Here is a 27,159-nt window from a genome sequence, read left to right as displayed (position 1 = left end):
TCAAGTCAATCCACCAGCCATTAGCTGAAGTTGGCCTGAGAGATTGACATTTGGATGAATCCACCTTTTTACGTGACTCTCATGAGTATTTTCCACCTTTTGGCTGGAGATTCATGAGACGTTACAATTCGGAAATTAGGATATAAGTTGTAATAGTATTTAAGAGATAATTGAATAAATAACCAGTTTATTATTTTATTATATAAAATATCCTGAGTTCTGTCTATTATTTAAATTATTGTAGTCAATTTCAGGTTAGATATTAGTGTTAAATTTACAGTAGATTCGAAGTCTTTACTCGGCCCTATCTACCATCACCAGCACACTGAGCGATTCTTGGGTGTCCTCGTAGGCTTTTTAATCATTCATTTCATTGGGGTTATTCGTATTTTAATTGTTTTTCTTGATTTTGTAAAATAATAAATCCTGGTCGTGTACTTTTAACTGAGCCTTTTGTTGATTTTAGCGTAGAAAATCAACCCCCAATAATGATATTTTAATTGTGTCACATAGAGAGAGGGTGACATTCGGTATTAGCCCGAGCAGGTATGTGCGTTTTCACATGAGTGGAAATGTCATGTTAGACAGCATACTTTGTTTATTGTATTTCGTGCGTTTCCAATAATTTTGGAGTTTAACTGGTATCTAGAGGTGGTTTTTCGCGTACTGGTGCTAACGGAAAATCTTTATGATGATGTAAACTTGCAGAATAATCTAAATCAACTTCAAGAATGTATCCAATTATCAGCAATCGAATTTAATATTGACATATCAAAGTTATCAATCTATTTAAATTTAAATGTTGGGAGACATTCCCTCTTTGCAACTCCATACATATTGTTTAAATCGAAGTACATCAAAAATGACTCTTTTCCTTCAGGATTATATTAATCTCCCATATATCGATTATTAGCTATTCTGTATCAATTTGACAATTGTGATAAACCGCCTCTTTTACTTTGCTCAATGAACAACATCATTTCAAGATCTGTTAATAGTTCCAACTCAATGTGAGTATATCTTAACATTGCACTAAAACTAAGTCCAGGTAGCCCCACACGGAAATAAAATATATAATTTATATATAAAATTATATATAATGATTATATATAACAATTATATATACTATTGGGCGAAAACGTGTATATAATTTATATAAAATTTATATATAACGATTATATATAATAGCTTATATAAAATTATATATATTTTTTATATAAAATTATGTAATAAATTGGGAAATTAACGTGGAATAACGATAATAATATTCACAATTTACCTTCTTTTTATTTTTAAGTTTTATTTTTGCCCTGCACAATTAAGTAACAATAAGCGGGATTAAAACCAAGGGAAAATTTTGTGGTGATAGGAACAAAGAAAAAAGGATTAGAGTTTTAATAAATTTTGAGACACAACTTTGATTTTGATATTGAAAATTATATGGAGTATATATATATTCAAAAGAAATTATAGAACTTGAATACAGTATGAATATATTTTGATTAAATATTTGACCATGACTACCTTTTAAAGAATCTCGCGATGAGTTTACGTTAATAAAATAGTTTAAGTACTTGATAATTTTTGACGATTACATTTATGACTCTTGAATAATAATTTTAGTAATTACTTACATTTGTATGACGAAAAAACGTGTGACAATCGGATTGACTTATATCTGACCAAAACTTGGAAGACGGACTCTGACGGTGCGGCCAAGGCCTCTGCGGAATACTTAGGGCTTCAGGCAGCTTGATGTCGTGTATGAAGTTGAATTGTTGTATGAATGAACAATGTAATGAGTTTATTTGAATGCAAAGATTTTAAAATACTTGAATTTTATATTGAGATGAAATTGAGTTTATACTTTATACTGTTAAAAATTGAAAATGAGACTTAGAAATCCTAAGTGCTTGTACAGAGATTTAGGCTAAGTTAATAAAATGAGTTTTAATTCAGTTTGCAATTACTGGGTGCTAATCGATCGTAACTGTGGGTCAGTAGTTCGATTAGTTCCAATTAACTGTTTGACTGTGATGAATGAACTGAATGAACTGAATGAACTGCTTGATTTCGGACGTGTGGCCTCTTTTAAAGGGGGGCCTTGTCGCTGTTTCACACTTATTTCGTGGACTAATTCTTAAGTTTTCTAACTAGATTCAGGCGTGATCGACTCGTCAGATTCCGTGCTTTCCATTAATTATAAAATATTTAGTTAATTAAGTTTAGCGCATGTTTAGATTTATTTTAAAGATAAAATTGAGCTTGATTTTATTAGTTAATAAAATCAGCTAACTTGGTCTATTAATTATTTTGAATATTGTTCGGAGTATTTAGGTAGTCGTTGATTGGTCATATTACTTAAAATTAGTTTTCGATTATATTTTATAAAAATAGTACATAGATAAAATATTTTGTATTTTTCCAGATACAATGGAATATATTTATTTTACAACTTATAGTTGTATTAATTGTATTTCAAACTAGATTCATAAAATTGGTTGCGTTCAGAATTTATAATTTTCTGTTGGTATGCAATGGTGTAGTTCACACTGAGATTAATGGCGGGCCTTATTTTAGCTGTTGAGGTCTGTTCATTACGAGTAGATGGCGCGTAGACCTCCGCTTTAGGCTTTAATGAAATAAAAAAATTATGTGCCGAATATTACATGTGTTGGTACCGTAGGATATAACAATTATATATAAATTTTATCACATTCCCCCCTTGTCCTTCCCTCCCATGAATTGTTTTTATTTAAAAATTTTCTTAAATTTTAATTTAAAAAAAACCAAAAACAAATCTTCCATCAGGACTAGAACCAGGGCCTGTCTGGTTGGGAAGCAAGTACTTTACCTCGAAGCCACAAATCTTATGGAAAATCTTTGCAAAAATATAAATAAGAATATGACTTCTCTCAATTTTTTTACTTTGTGGTTTTAATACCGATTTTATCTTTTTTTTCATGAAAATATGAACAAAGAGATGTTAAAATTAATATTTTATATATTTGAATAAAAGTCAGTAATAGAATTATGATTAAAACAGCAAAGTAAAAAAGTTGAGAAAAATCATATTCTTATCTATATTTTTACAACTATCTATCGTAAGATTTGTGGCTTCGAGGTAAAGTACTTGCCTTCCAACCAGAACGGCCCGGGTTCGAATCCTGATGGAAGATTTGTTTTTTGGTTTTTTTAAATTAAAATTTAAGAAAATTTTTAAATAAAAACAATTCATGGGTGGGGAGGAGGGAGGGGGGGATGTGATAAAATTTATATATAATTTTATATAAAAAATATATATAATTTTATATAAACTATTATATATAATCGTTATATATAAATTTTATATAAATTATATACACGTTTTCGCCCAATAGTATATATAATTGTTATATATAATTATTATATATAATTTTATATATAAATTATATATTTTATTTCCGTGTGGGGCGTATAATAATGTGCTGGATCTAACTCATATGTTTGCAAACAAACAGCTCTAAAACTCAAATATAAATCAGAATATTCACCAAGTGTTTTTATATTGAACTTATTCCCATAAAATTGATCTTTCGATGGAAGAGTATCATCGAATTTTTCCATTTATTTATTTATCATATGGGAATACTCTTTTTGTTTGTAATTAAATTGGATTCATCATCATTTCTACATAGAATTTTTGTCATTATTTTTTTATTATCATCTAAATTATTTGATGATGAATCTATGGAACAAGTCATAAATCTATATGAATCGATAAATCTCAATTTTATTCTGGTACCCTTGACATGTTTTGTAAATGAAATATATATCTTTCTTTATTGATTCTAAGTTTCTCAATTTTAGCTAAGAACTGGTTTTTCAATTTTTTTTATGATGAAATGTGCATTATGATGTGAGATTATGAAATATTACTGGAATCATACATGATTCTTGATGATTTATATTACATAATTGATGTGCAGCACCTCTGAATTTCGAGGTGAAATGGCAATGATCTCGTACTCCAACGTCGTTTTTTGTAAAATTTTCATCACATATATGACATTTTTTAGCATTAAAAAATTGTAATTTGTCATCTCGTGAAAGAGACATTGGTTGAAAATGGTTTTTAAAAATAGCTCAAATGACGAATATGAGAATGTCGGTGTTAACTTGTTAAGACTTGGAAAAAATTTAGGAGCCTTGTGGTCTAGAGGTTAAGACGTTTGCCCGAGAAACAAAAGATTCGTGTTTGAATCCCGGCGGTAAAACTTCTTATTTTTTCCAAGTTTCCGTTTTTTTTCGATGTTTTTTGAAGGGAAACTTCTTTTTATAAGGTAGTGAATAAAAAGTATGTCGGCCATGTAAGGCTTGAAACGAGCGAACGAGCCTTTGCCCATATAACTCATGAGAGTGAGTATGTGAGTGGTTACGAGCGAGAAAAGAGATATGCTTGAAATTAATAGGTGAGTGTGTGCGTTTCCAATAGTTCAGCTGATCGGTTTTCGGCGTTCATGAAAATCATGAATAAAGAAATTATAAATAGATATACTCAATTAAAAATTATTATCAGAGCCGGGAAGTTCGTCTGTTATTTCAACTTGCCGTAAATACCATGGCAACATGGTGAAATATAGTTTAAAAAAAATGGTATTTACGGCAAGCTGAAATAACAGACGAACTTCCCGGCTCTGATTATTATTAATATTATCAATATGATTAATATTATTATTATAAATATCGATGTTATTTTTGTTAATATTACATTGGTATTGATATCAATCTATAACGTTATTGAAATTATTATTGATATGATTATTCTTCAAAATATTATTGGAATTATTGTTATTATTATTAATATATATTCATAGTATGAATAATAATAATAACAATAATTACATCGATAATGATAATGTTAGTAATAGTTTCAACAACGTACATTATGAATTAATAATAATATCAATATAATATTAGTAATCATATCAAGAGTATTGATTATATTAGTAATAATGATAACAATGATTTATCAAATATCAATTAATAATAATAATATTAGTGATATTGGCAATATTAATAATAATATGCTGAAAATCATATTCGAATATAAATATTGATAATTATTAGTATTTATATTTTAAGTATTATTATTATTATTAATATTATTATTAATATCAAGATGATTGTTAGTAATAGAAAATATTATTGAAATTATACTTGTTATTATTATTATTTTCATATATTCATAGTATGAATAATGATAACAATAATTTTGATAGTATTATCGATAACAATAATAATATAAATAACGATATAATATTGATAATAATATTAATATTTATATTTTAAATATTATCATTATTATTCACACTATTATTAGTATCAATATTATTATTATTCATTGATAATATTATTGGAATGATAATGAATATCATATTGTTATATAATGCATATTATGAACATTATTATTAATATTATCAACAGTATTGTTATTATCATTTATTAATTGATCGATTATTAATATTACTAAAATCGTTACAAATAACTTGACAGACTGCGAAAAAAGTTTCACTTCTCTCATGCGTACTGCAAACACACATTTTTTTTTTTTTTAAATGGTTTATCATTTAATATTTTATTATTTCGATAAGCTATTTGTTGAGGCTCTGAAATAGACCATTCAATTGAATTTTTACCTCTTTGAAGATTAAACTAAGAAAGTAAATTGTCATAAGTACACTTGAAATAATATGTTTCACTTGAAACCTGCTTTTGATAAACTTGACTGGCCGCGAGAGATTATATTTTACTTAAGTACCAAATAAATTTTATCACAAAATATAATAAAATGACACACAATATGGCCGCCCGACTGATAAAATTGTTATGTCATTTGAAGCCTCTGTGCATCGTTATCTATTGCAGGTAGACATAAGGTCAAGCGAGGTTTATTATTGGAAGTTTAATTCTCAACAATTTATTGAGAATTACTTTTTTGAATAATCTCTTAGATAACGAATTATGAGTTATTTAAAAGATACAACATGCATTTTTTGTGAACAAAATAAAAAATATTCTATGTTCTACTAAAAAATACTTCACAATTCAATAAATACTCCACATATATAATAAAAATTATCACATCCTAAACGTTCTATTAATTCTGAACGTCGATGTGTGCTTCACTATCTTCTATCTTGCTGAAACTTAGACAGTCACAAGACTTGATGAAAACGGTAAACTCGTTTTTTTTTTTTTTAGTCATTATTTTCGGAGTTATTCTATGGGGAATACCATCACATTCACTTTTTTTTTTTTTTAAATAATTTTTTCAGACTTTTATCAATAATATTTTTCTACGTAGAATTTTTTCAGCTTTTCATAAGAAATCTTAGTTTTTTTGTATATTCATAAAATAAAATCTATAAAATTAGAATTTGAAATGTAAATGGTGTTTTTGTAGGCTTGCCCATACATTGATTTTTTTCGAAAAGCTAAGAAAATTTTACTATATTGGTGAAAAATTCAGGATGGGATCTCCGTAAAAACGGCCAGAATCAAAAAAAAAGTAAAAAAATAAAATAAACAATAGGGTTTTTTACCTTTTTTTGCTTACCTATCTTTATCTATCTTTGATTTTATATTCAGGGCAACATCACCAATCGATTGAGTCTATTTTCAATCGTTATGCGATGAGGTTAGTTTGTTTATTTATCTGCTTATCTGTTGAAGCTAAATATTGGGTTAAGCCAGGTTTATTATTTGTAATTTATTTTGAAACAATTTATCAGAAATGACTTTTTTTTATTTGTCAATTAGTTTTTGATTTTTGAGCGTGTAAACAGAAAAAAAATGTTGCCGGTAATGGATTGCTATTCTCCGTGAATCTAGCACAAACTACCGAACTTAGCCTTGTAAAAAAAAAATTTTTTATATAAAGAAAAAAACGACAAATATGGGAAAATATCAGTAAATACAAAGGAAAATATAGTAAAATATCAAAAAAAAATCAGTAAAATATCAGTAAATATAAAAGAAAATATAGGAAAATATCAAAGAAAAATCGGTAAATATAAAGGAAAATATAGAAAAGTGACTGAATATAAAGAAAAATACGATAATTATAGGAAAATATTAGGAAAAAATCATTGGAAAATCATATTTTTCAACAAAAAGATTTAAAAAAAAATTATTAACATGATAAATTATTGAATATTCAAGTTAAACAAAATATATACGATCACTGGAAGATTAGTAAGAAAAATTAATGAACAATACCCATCAACAAATAATAAAAAAATAATGATACCAGTAGAAGCTAATATAAAATTCGAAGACGATGAGGAAAATGAAAATATACCAAAAATTCGAGTAGCAAAAAAAAAAAAAAAAAAGAAATTTATTCAATTGTAATAATGACATTATTTAGATATCATCGCAATCATAATTGCAATAAATGAAGTGAAATTTATATATGCAAATCAGGATGGTTATTAAAATAAAGACCAATAACATTAGCAGACGACAGTGATTATGAAGTAAAATAAAATTTAAATGAAAAAAGTTTGATCAAACTAAATAAAGATATTAAATTTACCAAAGAAAATATATTTTAGATTGAACTAACCATATGGAATGCAGAGGCAGAAAATTTTGAGGGAAAAAAGTGTGATGCGATAGCATTAAACGAATTGAAAATAAATGAATATAAGAAAATTGAAAATATAACGACGACTTCAGCAACAACTAAAACGTTAAATCCTGATTCAACCGAGGGAAAGAAGTAAATAAAATAAATACAATTGAACTCGACAATTTTGTAATAAATATTTAACATTGACAGGCTAAAATCATGGTACCACAAAAATAATAAAAACAGAGTTTAAAAGGTTAGAAGAAAGCGATTCTGGACATTAAGATGACCCATTAGAAGGAACAAGCAAAATGAATGAAAATTGAATAAATTTTAGTTGTAACAATAATCATTGTAACGATGGAGAATAAAATAAATTTGTAGTCACGAATTTCGATATATATTAAAAAAGAAATTAAAATTCCCCCCGCAGGGAAGGCACAGTTGCTTCAGCAACTGTATGATCATTTTTTTCAAACCATTCCGTGATAATTTGAATAACTATTTAAACGATCAAGCAAATTATAACAACAGCAAAAAAAGTTTTACGCATGCGCGCATCCCTTTTTTGTCAAAAAAAAGTGTTAAAAACTATGTTGTCAGTTGTTTATATTTTCAATAACTTTTGAACAAATGAACATAAAAAATTTTTGTGAAGCTCAAAAAATTCCCGATTAAATTCCCGAGTCGACTCGTATTCATTCAAAAATAGCCCCCTAGATATAAATCCTTTAACGGGCAATATACCGAACATCATATAGTGAATTCAATACTATAGGCTTCACCTACTTGAAATGTCAAACTTTCAAATAAAATTTACAATAAAATATAACAAAATTTTAGTGCCAGTAGATGGTATATTCTCAGTCTACAAAATTTCGCTATAAATATAGTAAAATTTATTCATTTTTTTTTAAGAAAAATTACATTATCTAGAGTTATGACTTACTTGTTATATGGTTGTGACGATATAGTTTTCCACAATGATTCACAAAAAAGAGGACTTTTCTGAGAATGCACTTGTGCATATACTGTTATCCCCACTTTTTTATGACGACTAGCATAACTAGTTGAGTAGTTTTGATTATGGATATAAGAATAATCAATAATATCAATTACTAATATTGACTGTTTTATCAAAATAGTTTTCACGGGATATTTTGAAAATATTTATCTTGAAATTATGAATGATATTTCTTACAAAATTCAAATATTTTATTTTTAAGTAGTTCATAAACTTATATGAACAAATGTTATTAATAATAAAATGTCAGATAAAGTGAATAATATTTAAAACAATGATGCCCAAGACATCATTATCAACGAATTTCTCGATGGTATATCACATGTTCATTTTTATGATGACAATGAAAGATAGTTGTTGTCAGTGAGTTACAAAACATCATTATCAAGTGTCGAAGATCTTCAAGCTTGGTTAAGAAAAAGTTTAACAGTAAGTTCACTTGATGATTTCTCGAATGATACAACAAAAACAATTGATATGAGAACTTTTACGAGACCGAAAAAAATGGAAGAATGAGTTTGGAATTAATAATGGAAATAACATCACCAACAAGTAATAATGTTTGGAAATTAAATTATCAACAAGAATCATCAATAAAAATAAATAATTCAAATAACAATCGAAATGACAAAGAACATGTGTCAGCAATGTTGAGACCACCCGTGTCAGGCACGTTATTAATATTATATTAGAAAGTCTTGTTGCATTTTTAAATATGCCACAATCAAATAATATTAATTCTTTTATCAATTTAACACCTGATTTCGAGGATGCAACAATTATGAACACATCAAGACCACAACAGATATTAATAAAATTAATAAAAACGAAATTAACGACAATAAATTTACATATTCAGATTGAAATATTCACAATGTAACGATGACATTGGTGATTATTTAGCAATGGCTGTTTCAGAAATTTTACCTGCATCAATGATGCAAATAAGTATGTTTAGTAATGTTTCTGGAAGTAATCCATTTTCAAATAATTATTTAGATAATTCGAATGGTAAAATTGACGATAGTTTTCACAGTAAAACTCTTACTAACACAAATAATACTTTTATGTCTAAATCGTTAAATGTATCGGGCAAAAAAAAATAATAGATTCTTTTACTGAAACATTAAATGTTTTTAATGGTAAAAATTTGAGACTTTAACTTCATTTAAAAAAACAAATTATGCCCCATTCACTGAACTAGTTGATGTTATATCCGCAAAATATAACAAAATTGTTGATACATGTTATTATCAAATAATATGTCAATAGACAATAATGACATTTTACGGAATCATTCGATAGTTTCTTAAAAAAAAAAAAACAATGAAACATTCACATCAAGTGAATTTAAAAGTGCATTATCAACACCATCAGTTAGAAAATCATTAATTTCAAATGCTACATATAATACTGATTTGTCCCATCATTAATGCTATATTATGCATTGTAACAACAGATTCAGACTCATATTATTATTTAGAAAAAACTCAAAACATTAATGACAGTATTCATTTACAACTATCTCCAAACTCAACATTCAACTGTCCTAAAAATCAAGATGATGATTGTGATGATAAAAATACGACATTTAGATTTTTCAGATGTTACATCAATAAATCGTTGACATTTAGCCTACATTTTATTGAAAAATTGAAATAATTATGAATTAACAATTAAAAAAATAATTTAAACTTGAAAATTAAAATGAATCAATTAATAAAGTTAACTATAATTAATTGTTTATATATATAAACGCAAAAAAAAAAAAAAAAACTCATTGAACTTGATGGAAAAAAAATAAACAAAAACAACATGTGACTTTGTGCATTCGATTTACTAGCGCCGTTACTGGTAAAAGCTAATACACAATGTGACGTCACCGATTACTCTCCTTATAAAACTCCATGAGAATATATAATAAACTAATTCCTCAACGTATGAAAAAAAATATATTATTATTAAAACTTTACAAAAAGATGTGATATCATAACTAAAAGAAACCTAGTTTTCCCAATTTGAATTTCATATTTATATATAATATATATTGAACCAGGTAGGGTCAAGTTTAAAGATTTGTCAACAGTTAAGACTTAATTATATACATTAGAAATATATTTCATTCTTGACTTTTTTTTGTTCCACATCTTTTTGTATTAAAAAAATAAAATAGCTGAACGATTCCGAGTACTTGACGCTTCTTTTTGTAAAAAGAACTAGGTTTTTTTTTTTGTTATGATAATATATACGAAGGAATATATTTTTACTAAGAGGATATAGCATCATGTTTTGTTTGATTCGATGGATAACGTGCTAGTCTTTCATGCCAAAAGTCTGGGTTCAAATCCCGGTTAGAAAAAATATTTTCTTATTCAATAATAATAATAATAATAGAAAGTGACACAAGATGGCGTCTTTTAAAAATCAAAAATGACGTCAATAAAAAATCTAATACGGCGTCTTCCAAAAAACCAAAATGACGTCTTCTAAAAAAACAATGTGGCGGCCTGATATCAGAAGTCAGGACCTCTGGGGTGATTGAAAAAAGAGTTTAAATCAGTAGATATGAAAAAATCAAATTTTTGACTATATTTTATGAGCGATGAAGCAAGGTTATAAGATTCAAACATTAATAAACTGTCAGATAAACTACACTGAGAAAAAAAATGTCTGCATTTAAGAGAAAAGTTGCTTAAATATAGCAAAATTTCGCTTGAAAGTTTTAGGCTTTGATTTAAAAAAAAATGTATTAAATTGAGCAAATGTATTTTTTAATTAAAGCAATTTATTTGCTTTAATTTAAGACAGTTTTCTTTTTATTTAAGAGAAAAGAGAATTAATTTAAGAGAAACTTTGCTAAAAAGGAAGCAAAAATATCCTTTAAATCAAGCGAATAAGCGGTCTAGTTAAAACAAAAGTTGCTAAAATTAAATGACATTTGATTTTATTTAATGGGTAAATCGTTTAATTTAAGGATAATATTGATTGAATTAATAGAAAATTGTTTTTATACAAATGATAAATGAATTAATTTAAAAAAATTATGAATCAATTCAAGACAAAAAGCGATCTAGTTAAGACACAAGTTGCTAAAATTGAGCGACGTTTCATTTAATTTAATGGGTAAGTCGTTCAACTTGAGGAAATTATCGATTAATTTGAAAAAATTATGAATCAATTTAAAGCAGAAAAGCGTTCTAATCAAGACGAAAGTTGCTAAAATTGAGCGACATTTCTTTTAATTTAATGGTTAAGTCGTTTAATTTGAGGATAATATTGATTAAGTTAATAGAAAATTGTTTTTATACAAAAGAAAAATGGATTAATTCAAAAAAATTATGAATCAATTTAAAACAAAAAGCGATCTAGTTAAGACACAAGTTGCTAAAATTAAGCAACATTTGATTCAATTCAATGGGTAAGCCGTTTAACTTGAGGAAATTATCGATTAATTTAAAAAAATTCTGAATCAATTTAAAGCAGAAAAGCGATCTAATCAAGACAGAAGTTGCTAAAATTGAGCGACATTTCATTTAATTTAATGGTTAAGTCGTTTAATTTAAGGAAGTTATAGATTAAATTAATAGAAAATTGTTTTTATTTTTGATTAAAAGAAATGAAAATAAAAAAAAAAATTATTTTTTTATTTTTCCTTTTTTTTCAGGACTTATTTTATTTTACACTTGAAGATTTAATTGTTTTTTTTTTTTTTTTTTTTTCCTAACCGAGCCTCGAACCTCTGCCTAATCTAAACCTATCTAAACCTATACTTTTAAAAGCCAGTGCGTTACCCCCTGAACCATCGCGCGTTAACGTATCAGAGACAAAATTATGAAGCCCTTGAATCAAAAGTTTCATCACATCCCGATAGGCTGGTTGGTTTTATTTTTTTTACATGTAATTGTTTAAATTTTTATTAATACATCTTTCTGTCACTTTATTTAACTAGCTTAAAGAAAAACGAAAAAAATACCTATCTCACTATAGGCACTTAGTTATTTTATTTTAGATGTCTTCTTAAAATATTTTATACATATATTGTAAAAATTTTTTCTTTCTCAAAATCAGTTGAATATTTATTTCTAATTATTTCGAGAAGACATCTAAAATAAAATAACTAAGTGCCTATAGTGAGATAGGTATTTTTTTTGTTTTCCTTTAAGCTAGTTAAATAAAGTGACAGAAAGATGTATTAATAAAAATTTAAACACAAAATTTACATGTAAAAAAAATAAAACCAACCAGCTTATCGGGATGTGATGAAACTTTTGATTCAAGGGCCTTATAATTTTGTCTCTGATACGTTAACGCGCGATGGTTCAGGGGGTAACGCATATGGAATTTAAACAGAGGTTTAAAGGTTTAAACAGGAAAGGTTCGAAAACTCGACCAAATCAAATGTAAATAAAAAATGAGTCCTGAAAATAAAAATAATTTTCATTTATTTCAATCAAAAATAAAAACAATTTTCTATTAATTTAATCTATAACTTCCTTAAATTAAACGATAAGTTAAATGGTAAATGAGCGCTCTGCAAATTGATTCATATTTCAAATTAATCGATAATTTCCTCGAAGTTAAACGACTTACCCATTAAATTAAATGAAATGTCGCTCAATTTAGCAACGTGTCTTAACTAGATCGCTTTTTTTAAGAATTAATAAATTTATTCATCATTTGTATAAAAACAATTTTCTATTAATTCAATCAATATTATCCTTAAATTAAACGATTTACCCATTAAATAAAATCAAATGTCATTTAATTATAGCAACTTTTGTTTTAACTAGACCGCTTATTCGCTTGATTTAAAGGATATTTTTGCTTCCTTTTTAGCAAAGTTTCTCTTAAATTAATTCTCTTTTCTCTTAAATAAAAAGAAAACTGTCTTAAATTAAAGCAAATAAATTGCTTTAATTAAAAAATATTATGCTCAATTTAATACATTTTTTTTTTAAATCAAAGCCTAAAACTTTCAAGCAAAATTTTGTTATATTTTAGCAACTTTTTCTCTCAGTGTACCAAAAGAATGGCTCAGCCATTTTTTGAAGACATTGTTTTATAATCAACTTACCTCTAACATGTGTTGATAAAGAATTTTCCCTAACCCCATACGTTGCTTTGATTCGTGCACATAAAAGTCTAGAACACATTTGGTCCGCAGTTTATGGTAAAGTCCTGCCTCATCAAACAGAAAAAGATTCTTCCAACCAGTTTTAAGGAACCCCAGAATACTTCCTAGTCCTCTGTAAATAGAAAAATATTTATAGATGTATGTTGTTTTCGATAGTCCGATAATAATTTGTTCAACATGCGTAACTGTAATTCATTTCAATAATTAGAAGTAAAATATTTGCCTTGCATTTTGGTAGCTATCAAGCCTTCGGAGCACAGGCTTGACACAAGCTGGTGCCCGTTGATTATCTCCGACCTCATACGAGCCTTGTAACATAGCCTTGTGTCAAGCTAGTGTCCATCGTTTTACCAAGCCTGACACGAGACTTGACTTGCGCACATATTTAAATAGAAAAAAAATATAGTAATTACACTGTTAAGAATAATTTTAGATTTCAAGATTTTTCGTGTGAAATTCAATTTTTCGTGCTGTGAACTGAAGTTCTTCGTAAATTCAAAGTACAAAAACTTGAATTTCAATGTAAATTTATATTAATAATCGAGTACTGTACACAGTAAAAAAAAGTTGATAATTCGTTTGTAATTTGTAGACTTCAGTCATTTGTCAAATTTTTGTTTGTTAATTTACCAAAAAGAATTTGTAAAATCTTTTGACAAATTTTATTTGTTAATTTTACAAAAAAAAAATTTGTAAAATGTTTTTACCAACTCTGTTTGTTAAATTTACAAACAAAAAATTTGTAAAATATTTTTACAAACTCCGTTTGTTAATTTTACAAATTTTTTTGTGTTAAATCAACTCGTAATTCTTTTATAACTCTTTTATATAAATGAAGATTTAATGTAAAAATAAGTAGAATATTTGATAAAATCTCCCGCCTGTAACTATTGCGTAGAATACGCATGCGCAAAATTATGAACACAAATGCACACGAATACAGCCATCTTGCATACGGTCTGATTGAGTCGGACGATGTCTGTTTTTATAAGCAGCTGATCATAGACAACACGTGAAGTATTTTTTTTCTTTAAAAACAAATAAACAATTATGAAATGATAATTATAATAAATAAATAATTGGTGTTTTCAATAACTTCATCAAGTAAATGAATTTAGAGTGATCTATAAATCCCGTCAAGATTATTTATAAATGTTGTTTTATATTTTTAATTGATTCTCAATTAATAACTTGATAACAATATGCTTGTTGACAATATTCACGAAGCTACTTACTTGATAATTAATTAATTGTTAAATATCAAGTAATATTGTATGAAAATCAATGGATTAGAAGAATTTCCTGATCAATATCAATTCTCGAATGAGCAAGTGTCATCTCCATCTGTTTTTATTATTGTTCAATATGAAAATGAAAAAAAATGAGCACAGCTATCAGAGCATTTTATATATGCTGATATCATTCACAAAGGTTTATTAGTTATTTATTTTGTTTAATTTAGTTAAGAATTTGTTTGATTCATATATATTTCTTTCAGTTTTAAAGTATATGAAATATTTGCATTACCTGACGAGCAAGAAATTGAGATGACTGATCTAAATGATGTTTTAATTCATAAAGATATATTGTGTAATTTTATACGTTCAAGTGGTCATAGCTTGACAATTAAACTTAGACAGAAAATAGTCAATTTGTCAGATATATGTAAGGATTTTTTGCTTTTTTATTTTATTGAAATTATTAACTAAAAAATTGATTATTTGTTGACATTATATTTCTATGTGATGTTTTTTCAGCTAAAAATATAGTTGCTAATGTTACAAAAACTCATAGATTAAAGCATGCTGATTGTAGTACAAGTGCTGATGTTATACCAGTACCATCAGATGAACCAATTGATGCCAATGATGACGAAGAGCCTTTACCAAAAAAAACCAAAGTTAAAAAAAAAATAAGTGGTGACGAGGTTTCAGCTAAAGTAAGTTGTTGAGAAATAATTTAAATTGTATTTTGTTTTTTTTCTTTCATTTTACTGAATATCTAATTTTTTTATTTTATCAAGCAATTGAAAGAACTTCTCATTAATCACTTATATGAAGATGAAAAATTTAAATCATACAATGGTTTAGGGTATTTAACAAAAAAATGTAGAAAATTTGTTGTCAATATTGTGGCAAGTGAACTATTGAAACATAAAAAAATAACCCAGAGAAATCTTTGGAATGAAGAAAAAGTTCAGTGTGCCAAAGCAATTATTGAAGTATTCCCAAAGCTTGGTTTATTAAATTTTGATTATGTGAGTTCAATGAAAAAATTTTTTCAAACTTATTAATAAATTAATTTTAACTTTAATTTTATGAATATTTATTTTACAAATTTAACAGAAACAATTTGATAATCCTGAAACAAGATGTGGTTTTATTTCTGATGCCTTGGGAAATACAAGTAGACGGTTCCGAAAAAGAAAAACAGCAATACCTCAACATGGAATAAATAATAATATCGTCAACTCATAGATCAATTTATAGTTATATATTTCTTTAATTTTTTTTTTTCTGCCGATAGTCAGGAACTCTTTTGCAATCCTCTCGAAATCAAGGTCGTTCTCAGCCAAAATTAATTGCTATGGGCCCAACTAAACGAGCTATACATCAATATTATATTGAAATTGATAGTGAATTTATATTGCTTTAAACAATCAATGTTGTCAAAGCAATCAGCTATCTTTTCAAAGCACATTATGTATTTCATGTAGATTTTCATAGTGACTTAAAAAACTTTTGGACATTTCTTCAAAATTATTTTTCAAAAATAAAGAGTAATTGCACAACCACTGCCAAGGAAGTTTAGACAAAAATTAATATTTCAAAAACAAATTTGGAATCAAACAATAATCAATAATAATATTCTTTGAATAATCAACATTAATTAGTTTTTAGCAATAGCTTCTTGCTCTTCAATCAAACTCTAGAGTTATTTTTATGTATTAATAATTTATAAATTAATAAATAATTTTTATAGTACATTAAAATTTTATTTTATATCTTTAGAAAACGATGATACTGTTGGGACCTTCTCAAGAAATTTTAATATAAACTTGATTATCAAAAAAAAAGATATTATGATAGTATAATATTTCTAAACACTTGATTTAATATATTAGTTATTTGATTCACTGATCATAATAAGCCATTGAATAATTGTTAATTTTTAATACTCAAAATAGTATAAAATTAGTTAAACAAAATTATAAAATGATAATCAATTCAATACACTGAATATAAAAAGAAAAAAAAACAAATGATTGCAAGTGCAAAATGAATCTTTAGAAATTCAATAAGATTATTTTGTAAAATATTACAATGTGCAGATTTTAAATCACATGAAAAAAAAATTATATCTTTCTATTAAACAAATGGAAATGCGTTTTTTAGAAAAAATTAAAATATTAAAATATTAAATAAAAACTGTATTTTTTGGTGTAAAAAATAACTTGTGAAACTTAACTGAATGAGATACAGTGTGAGTCAATATTATTATGAGATATTAAAAACTTTAATTGTTAAAATTTTATAATTATAATTTGAAAATATTATTTAAGGTTTTTTGTGATAATAAAATGGCGTATCAGTGCAATAAGTGTACGTTTAACACTCACATTATAACTAATTTTTTTTCTCATTTGCGATTTCAACATCATTTACTTGAAGGGCCAAAATTAACATTGAGTTGTTGTTTTGGATGTACAAACATCTATCACACTTATAGTGGATTCAGAAAGAATATTAAAAAATGTAAATTAAAACAAAATAATTCATTGTTAAAGACATTTCATTAAACCAAAAGAAATAATAATATTTTGGAAAATGATTTTGATAGTAATAGTGGCAAAGAATCAAATAGTAGAAAAAACAATAAAGGAGCTATTGCAGACATTAAAATGCAAACTAAAAAAAACTTGCGAAAAAGAAATAAAATCAAGGGACCAATTGTTTCAATATTTACATATGAATAAATATATATAATCAATATGTTTATATATGCATATATATATTTATTGAAATTGCATGATATAAAATTATATTGCATGATGTCATTCAAAAATGATACAAAGTTTTGGTCTTTTAAAAACAATTGTATTTGTATACATATGCATGCATACATTCATAAATATTCCTGTAATTAATAATATGAAAATTACAATAGTCTTAATCATTATTTTTCATAATTACTGATATTATAAGGCGTATTTTTACAAACTTTTTTATGTTTGTAGAATTGGCATGATCAGATTATCTTATACGATATAATCGTGCATGCTCTTTAATTTCCCTAATAGCTTATTTAAAGATAAGTTAGAAATTGTATTTGTCCTTACATACATATTCTTGTCATTAATTATGTAAAAAATATAATAAATTCACATATATATTTCAATCTTTCCCAAGTTTTAGACGTCATTATAATTTGTCATTGTATGCATATATAATTTATTTCGCTTGAAAGAATGATAAATCAATTTGAATGATGAAAAAATTCCTGCATGATTGAAGAAATAATTCAATTTATAATTGATTGCATTTGAACATTGGGTTCTATGCATATCATATATTGTTCAACAAATAAAAAAATATTGTTACGAATATGAAGTTTATCGCTCCCTCCTCCCATATGATAGACAAAGACAGACAATAGAATAAGTTAAGAACAATTGACGACCTTAGTAACAAAATAGAGATGAGAGAAAAGAGTTAAGTTAGTAGTAGAAATATAAGAGCAAATGAATAAAGATCTATTAATTAAAATAGAAAAGAGATATCTTTCATTTTAACCCTAAAACGTAACATTGGTGTCAGAAGTAAAAAAGTAAAAATAAAATAGAAGGAAAATATTACATAATAGAATGAAAATATAAAAAATAAATATAAATTCATTAAATTAATCAAATCGAATTCTATTTTATTTGAAATAGTGAAACGCTCACAAAATAAAAATATCTAAAAATAAAAAGAAAATTAAATAACATTATATAAAACAAAATAAAAAGTGATTAATATTTGAGTGTAACAAATATTAAAAATAAAAAAAAAATAAATAAATAATTAAATAAAAAAATGTCTAAATCAGATGTGGAAGCTTTAAAAAAAGAGTTCGATGAGAAAATATCAGTGTTCAGAGAATCTTTACGAAGAGAATTAGAAGAATCACGGAAAATAGCAAGAGAAGAGACAATTAAATTATTTCGAGAAATTAATAGCTCTACAAATACCAGTGAACCTCGAATAAGACCTCAAACAAATTGTAACTCAGAACGTAGAAATAAACCAACAATAAGATCGGAACATATTTTCCCGAAAAATTCACCTCATATCCAGATAAGTCAATTTAAATCCTTACCGGACATAAACATTGGGGCTTCAACTTCTAATTCTAATACGCATAACACTAATAAAAATTATGACTCAATAACAAACGTTACACGTAACAACTCAATAATTAAACTCAATGAATATGACGGATTAACCTCGTGGAATCTCTATCAAATTCATTTTAATATTGTCGTAGAAAATGATAATTGGAATGAAAGTGAAAAAGCAGCTCAATTAGCATCGTCATTAAGGGGTAAAGCTCAAATAGTATTAGAAAATTTGTCAGCTAATGAATTAAAACAAATTGATAAAATAACAGAATTACTGGACAAAAAATTTAATGAAAGACAATTTTCTCGTATGTATTATAATCAATTATTAGGATTAAAACAAAGATACGACCAAGATTTCTCGAATTTCGCAGAAGAAATTGAAAATTAACTAATTTAGCACATTACAACCTACCAAGTGAAGCACGCGACCGTATAGCATGTCTCCAATTCATTAATGGAATTCACAATTCGCGAATTGAATTTACTCTACGTTCAGAAAGAATAGAATCTTTATATGAAGCAGCTGAAAGAGCAAGTGAATTGTTATCCGTTACAAATTCAGTTTATAAAAAAAAAAAAGAAAAAGATTTCAATTCAAGATTTAAACCCTATGAGTACCATTATAAAAATGAAAGAACTATTGATAATGATGATTTCAAAAAAAATAATTATTATTATGATAAAAACAAAACAAAGTTGTAATATAAATAAAAATAGTCATTAAAATAAAATTGATAAAGTGGTTTACATGTAAACAAAATTTATGCATACTTTAAATAAGAGTATGTTTGTAATCAAATTAAATAATAAAAAAAATAGATTGGAAATTCTTACTTTAAGTAAAAGTAAGATGAGAAATTAAAAAAAAAAAAAAAAGTGGCCCTCGATGGACTGAGGTTCCTTGTTTCAGGTAGGAAACAAGGTTAAAGGTAAAAAATGGCCCTCGATGGACTGAGGTTCCTTATTTCAGGCAGGAAATAAGGTTGAGAAGTAAATAAATAAAATCCTAGGTAAATTTTTGGTCACTGCCTTGGCATGATTCCTCGGAATCATAGTGGACGTGTTGTCCCTTTGATGAGAAATTCTCATCAATGGCCTGAATAAGAGCATGAATGTGACTTGGTTATTGATGGATATACACCACAGATTAAAATACTAGTAAAAATGATAATTGATGTTGTTTGTTTTCAAAGGACGCTTTGAAAACGAATAAATAATAACCATAATTATGCAAATTATATTTTTTTAGGTTTTCTTAATTTATTTATTTAGGTTGATATTATTACTTGGAGGAACAATTAAATTGCAATGATAAATACAGCCAATCGTCAGGTATCTAGGAGAAGAATGAATCAATAAAAGAAGATATAAATAGAATAAAGATATTCTTGATTGAACAAAAATAACTGTAGATATAAAATAGAATTGTAAATGTTGTTCGTTCAGGGTTTTTACACTGGGTTTTCCCCTGAACCGTGAGTAAATACTAAACAACATCTTAGGATAACTCGAGAATCCCCAGTGGTCAGGGATCTGATTGATACAATCGGATTGTTGAACATTCTTGAGCTGTAGGTTACGGATTGTCGGGACGACAATCTTCATTGGGCGGAGGGTAGTGTTACGAATATGAAGTTAATCGCTCCCTCCTCCCATATGATAGACAAAGACAGACAATAGAATAAGTTAAGAACAATTGACGACCTTAGTAACAGAATAGAGATGAGAGAAAAGAGTTAAGTTAGTAGTAGAAATATAAGAGCAAATGAATAAAGATCTATTAATTAAAATAGAAAAGAGATATCTTTCATTTTAACCCTAAAACGTAACAATATGAAACCCTATATGTTGTAAAGCATGGTTATATAGATTTGGGGTAAAAATTTTACTGGCTGCGCCGATGTATGGGCCCAATTTCTTCTGGGACTTACAGTCTGCTCCATCGTAGAGTGGGTATAAGCAGAGTGAAGCCACCGAGGTCCCATTAGTCCGACATTTTGTGCTCGCCGTATAGAGTGGGTATAAGAGGTTTTCGTCACTTCCGAGCTCACCGTATCGAGTGGGTACAAGAAGGTTCCGTCACTTCCGAGGTAAAAATCATCTATGGCTTCACTCTGCTTATACCCACTCTACTCCATCGATAAATATAGGTTAGGGTTCACTTGGAACCAATGGTATTGTTTGGCCTTAATAGAAATTATGAAAATTGTTTTTGCTCCAAAAATAAGATTTGATATGTTAGATAGACTAACAGTTTTAATTAAAGATCATCATAGTCTTATTATTAATGAATTTAATTCATCATTGATAATGAAAGATCATTTGATAACATATCTTCCAATGATTATAAATAAAATGGGACCACTAAGAATTCATTGGACCATGAGATACGAAAGTAAAAATGGATTTTTAGAAAGTTTCGTATACAAGTTGAAAAATTTCAAAGACATAGCACATACACTGGCTAATCGTCATCAAAAAAGTATGCTCCAATCTTATGGGGAATAATAGAAAACTCTATTCTGAAGACGAACCAAAAATTAACAACACAAAAATAATAAGTTTAAAGTCAAGTGAATTTTGTAATATTATTAACAAAACATTTTATATAAATTCAAATAATTATATTTCTATAGGTAATAGTGTTGATATTCGAGGTGAACATTTGATAATACAAAAATTTATTTGTACATCAAATACTAATAGTTTTCCAACTTTCGGAAAAATTCTTATGATTTTTTCACATAATTTAAAGTTTTATATCATTTGTCAAAGTTGGAAGACAGAAGGTATTTCACCATCATGCTTAGGATATATTGTTGAAAATACTTTTGAACTATGTATACATGAAGTTATCACTTTACCTCATACAAAAAATTAGAATATAAACGAGTCTATAGATAAAAAATTAGTTATTGTAACAAATTATTTTTTGTAAATTTTGTAATTGATTAAATAATAATTGTATAAATATTCATATGTACAGAGAGAATCATTTCATTGTTTGGTTATATGAAAAGTAATAAAATTTACGTATCAAAAAATATTATGAAAAATGAATATACATTAATTTTTTTGCTTGTACAAAAAAAAAAAAAATTAACAAAAAGTATTGGTGAAATTAACAAACAACTGTTTGTAAATTTCATTTACAAACAAATATTTGTAAAATTAACAAACAGTTATTTGTAGACCTAAATTAACAAACTGAATTTGTTAATTTTACCAACTTTTTTTTACTGTGTACTGGAAATTAAATATATTATGCTTAATATTTGGATTTTACTGGATATTTTTTTAAAAAACATGAATTTCATGCACATTCCAAGTACGCTATGAACTAAAATTCCAGTACTGACCCTTGAATTTCAAGTTTGAGTACTGTAATTTTGAATCGTGTACTGTCCTGTATTTTTCAAGTAAGATGCTAAGTACGAAAGAATTTTACGTAGGCGTAAGCCTACTAGTATTGTTTCTTGTACGACCAAATGAAAAAACGTTTATATCTCCTAAAGTAAAGTAGATAGAAAGTTCGTACTAGGACCAAATTAAACCTTAGAAAAAATACTATAATCAAGGATATGATAAAAAGTTACTTAATTGTTTATCACTTTATTATTAACAAAAGAAGGTTATTGGTAAATTTTTAAGACGGATTATTAAGAAAACTAAAAACAAATCATGGATGCGATTTTTTGCCAGAATACTTGGCATTAAAAAATTTATCTAATTAAGGAATAAAACTTTTTTCACTATTGTTAGAAATTTGTTAATTAACGAAAAAACAAATTTAACGTTTTTTTAGATTTCGTGTAACTTTTGAAAAATTGAACTTAAAAACTTCAATTTTGTCTTAAATTGTTGGTTTTTCGAATACCGAGAGCCACACTCTCTTGATAAAAATCGCTTCGAGCTCGAATTAATGAGTTAGCAACAATTGTTTATAACAATAAGTACTACGCACTATCTTATAATGAAAAAATAACCATGAAGGATTGCTTTTACAATTTCTATGAAAACAGTGTGGCTCTTAGAAATTTAATTAAGAATTTTTTGAGCTTTATAAAATTTTTCTACGTTGATTTGTTCAAAAGTTATGCAATGCCTAAACAATTATTGTCAATTCGGTTTTTCATATTTTTTAAGAACGACTCGCGTTTATGCTGCAAACCTTCTTTACCTTGCTCGCTCGATCGGTAAAATCGGTATTTATGTTGTTACATAATTTGAAAAAAAAAAAAATATTGAGGTTTGACACTTTAAATATTGTTGTTTAAAGAATAAAATCAAAACTATAAACAATTTTTTTTCTTTCACTATATTTTGATACTTAATTTCTCTTTCTTAGTAAAACTTTTTATAATTTTGGCGTTTTTAAATTTAAAAAAAAAGTATAAATTGAATGTTTCTGATCTCAGAGCTGTAGGAACCACAAAGGCTTTCGCCGAAGTTTTGAAAATTTTCAATTTTCAACCGGGAACGAATGCGTTAACAAAATTTTTTTGTATTTATTTGTTAGAGTTATTGTAATAAAAAATTATGGATACATATTGAAATGAATTATTAAATAAAAGAAATATTATATAGAGCTGTTATCAGCTGTATATTTTAAATATGATAAGACTGAGAAAATTCGGATCAAGGTTTGACCAGGTAGACTAATTCAGGATATGATCAAGATGCTATCTTGAACAGGAAGAATTGTTCAAAAAATGTATTTATTTTAGAATATTTAACTAGATGATTTTTTGATCAAGATGTGACCAGGTTGCCCTTCTTCAGGATGTGTTGAGGTTACTTGATGCTATCCTGATCAAGCTAGCTTGAAATTGATTGCATAAAAGCATCTTGATCAAATCCTGATCATGATTTAATCAGGCTTTCTGAAATAACGTAATTTAATCAATTTTTGATCAGGACCGGATATCAAAGTGTTGAGTGCCTCTGTCAATACCACTCAGCTGAAGACGCAAATGTGAATCATCTACTGCTGCCGAAAAAATCGAAAAAAAATACTTTCCATAGAGTGCCCATTCTATTAAAGGGCTTGAAATACTTGTTTTGCGTCCTTGAATCTGTGATAAAAAATTCAGCCAAAAAAAAAGAGCTTTTTGAGATATCTTGAAATTCAATGGTGGCACCCCCAAAAATTGAAGAAAAAAAAATACGGGTTTTTCTAAGGCAGAAATCTACAACATATCAAAAAATGAGTGAAATCGCAGAGGGTCAGACTGCAAACCTCGTGGTTTGGCTAAGAACGCCACATATATACATAATAGACCGGTTTAAAAATTAAAAAAAAATGATTTGGCCCTAAAGGCTTGAAATTTGCGCGACACCTCCTGGTAATCAAGAGAAAAAATTCGCCTATTGACAATTTTTTAGATACGACGAATGAATAATTAATTTTTCCATACAATTAACACAGCATATGACTGCCCAGGGAAAAATCAGCAGATCAAATCAGACCTGATTTCATCTGCCATATTTCAGACCTGGACAGATAAAGATTATTATACATTTTCAGATTTGACCAAATCTGAATAAAAACCAATTTTTTTAGATCCAATGACATATAAATTCATTAATTTGATAAAAATAATTTTAAATTACTCCACGCTTGGTTTACCAATTTGGTTTTTCTACTTATAGATTCAATAAATTATTAGAATAATACATTTTCAAGATAAATAATTGACATCACTTGGACTTTAAATTAGTGCTTCTGGTGTAAAATTCTAAAGCCATACAGCAGTGATTATCGAAAGTAAAAAAAATTTGTCTTCTTAAACATTCATACATTCTTGATCTAGTTTAATCTAAGTTGAGAAAATAATAAATAAAATAATTTTTTTTTTACTTTTTACCTGATCCGGATAGCATGAGGTAAACACTATCGAATCTTGAATAAGGAAATCCTGATCAAATCCTGACCAGGACTTGACCAAGATCAAATAATATAAAAAATAATTTTTTTTTTTTTATTTTTCACCTGATCTGGATAGCATCAGGAAAACACTATCATATCTTGAATAGAAAAATCCTGATCAAATCCTGACCAGGTCTTGAACAAGATAAAATAATATATTAAATAATTTTTTTTTCTACTTTCCACCTGATGCGCATATCAAATTTTGAATATGTGAATCTTGATCAAATCCTGAGCAGGACCTGGTCAAGTTAAAATAATACATAAAATAATTTTTTTTTACTCAAATTAAAATAAAATGAAATGAATTTTAAAAAATAAAAGAAGAATATGAGTTTTTTAAAGTATTATTTTTCTACTCATTCATTTTTTTTTTTTGTTGAATCATTAGCCAGTATTTATTTTTTTAAATTTTACACATTTCGTTTTCATTCCAGGATTTCGTAGGTCGTAACATGAACTCAATTTCAAAAAATAAAAAAATATATTTTTTAAAGATATCGTTTTCATATTTATTTATTTTTTTGTTGAATAATTTACCCACGCCACAGTACAATGCAATAGAAAAAGATTTATACACATCATCTTTTCAGTAAACTTTGCCTAAAATTGGCCAAAATTGTTTCCCACTTGATTTATACAGTGATGATCCATCAACGTTGAAAATCATATGAATTTTTTTATCAGGATGTAATGATTTGATAACCGTTTTTTTAAAATGATTCTCCAATCCAAATTATACAATTTCACCATCAGTACATTTTAATCATGTCTGAACGCAGAAGACCAGTGACACTCGATCACTATTTAATAAAAGAAAAATTATTGTCTCATAGTGACGAAATAATCAGTGAAGATGGAAAAATAACTGTCATGACTTCACTAATTTGGAAAACCATTTGCGAAGAATTAAATTTTCAACCTGAAAAATTTGAGGCTTTACATACACTCGTCGTATGCAATAGGTTTAATATAAAAACAGAGCTTTTACAAAAAATTGGTGTGGAGTTTTATAATGATCATGACATGAGTTTAAATTCAACTTTGAATACATCAGATAAAGGAAAATCTTTAAATCTATCGTCGATAACTGATGAAGGTGATAGAAAATTCATGATAAATGTTCCCCGGGAAAAATGGGAAAGTTTAGTTACTACACGAAATTATACTAGAAAGAACGAAGGAAAACGAAGAGTGAATGTTTTGCGTTGTTTAATCCTAGGTTAGTGGACAAGTTTTATTACAAATACAGTGTGGTCAGAATCAAGATTGAAATGTGCTTTTCATTTCAAAAACCATTATATACCGGGAGGACATACTGGGTACATAAACGGTAAGTCATAATTTATATTTATTTATTTTAATATATAAAATAATAAAAGACTATTGTATCTCCGTTTATTACTTACGTACTAATAAACAACTAGCCCTATTTAACAAAGTTCAGAGAAGGTTCATGAAGTACTTACTTTATCGTACGCAAGCTTTGTGCTTTGATAGAGGTTGTGATAATGATACCTTAATCCGACTTGCAGACATGTCTAAAATTTCGGTTCATCGTGACACACTTATAATCATTTTCTTTATTAAACTTCTAACAGGTGTAGTTGACTGTCCTGACCTCTTATCTGATGTTAGGATAAGGATTCTATCTACTAAATTACGTAGTGTGTCACCGTTCTACACCGCATCCGGATCATATGTATCATCATCTCAACCTCCGCTAACTAATATGATAAACACAGCTAATAACGTATGCAGACACACGTTATTATTCAGTAAATTAATGTCGTTTGAATCAATTTCCCCCAATTTATTCTTGATTGTGTCAAAGCATCTCAAAAGGATTCTAAATACTAAATATTAAATATTAATTATTAACTATTAATTTTAATGACATTAATTTCTAATCATTGTCAATCTAAGCATTGTTTTAGTAATTATTAATTATTCATTCACGCATTATATGAATATTTTTTAAATTATGCATCGATTATTAATTGTCATTCATGTATTATATATATTAGTTTATTAGTTCATTGTAAAATAATATTTCCAATTTTATTACTGCTAA

The 27,159-nt window shown here is 26.8% G+C and overlaps 1 protein-coding gene across 4 annotated transcripts in view; it reads right to left on the bottom strand.

The window, feature by feature from the left end:
* Nucleotides 1–27,159, bottom strand: part of LOC122859577 (alpha-tubulin N-acetyltransferase-like) — a 103,076-nt gene that overhangs the window by 51,615 nt on the left and 24,302 nt on the right. For 3 of the 4 annotated variants that reach the window (XM_044163248.1, XM_044163247.1, XM_044163250.1), the window contains one exon: nucleotides 13,714–13,885. In XM_044163248.1, coding sequence (XP_044019183.1) covers nucleotides 13,714–13,885 — 172 coding nt within the window. Of the gene's footprint in view, nucleotides 1–13,713; nucleotides 13,886–13,996; nucleotides 14,291–27,159 lie in introns of those variants that run through there. The other variant, XM_044163249.1, reaches the window with a different exon arrangement.

This window comes from Aphidius gifuensis, linkage group LG6 (genome assembly GCF_014905175.1).
Source record: "Aphidius gifuensis isolate YNYX2018 linkage group LG6, ASM1490517v1, whole genome shotgun sequence".
Taxonomy (NCBI): Eukaryota; Metazoa; Arthropoda; class Insecta; order Hymenoptera; family Braconidae; genus Aphidius; species Aphidius gifuensis.
The sequence above is the reverse complement of the archived record's forward strand: the minus strand, read 5'-3'. Positions and strand labels throughout refer to the sequence as shown.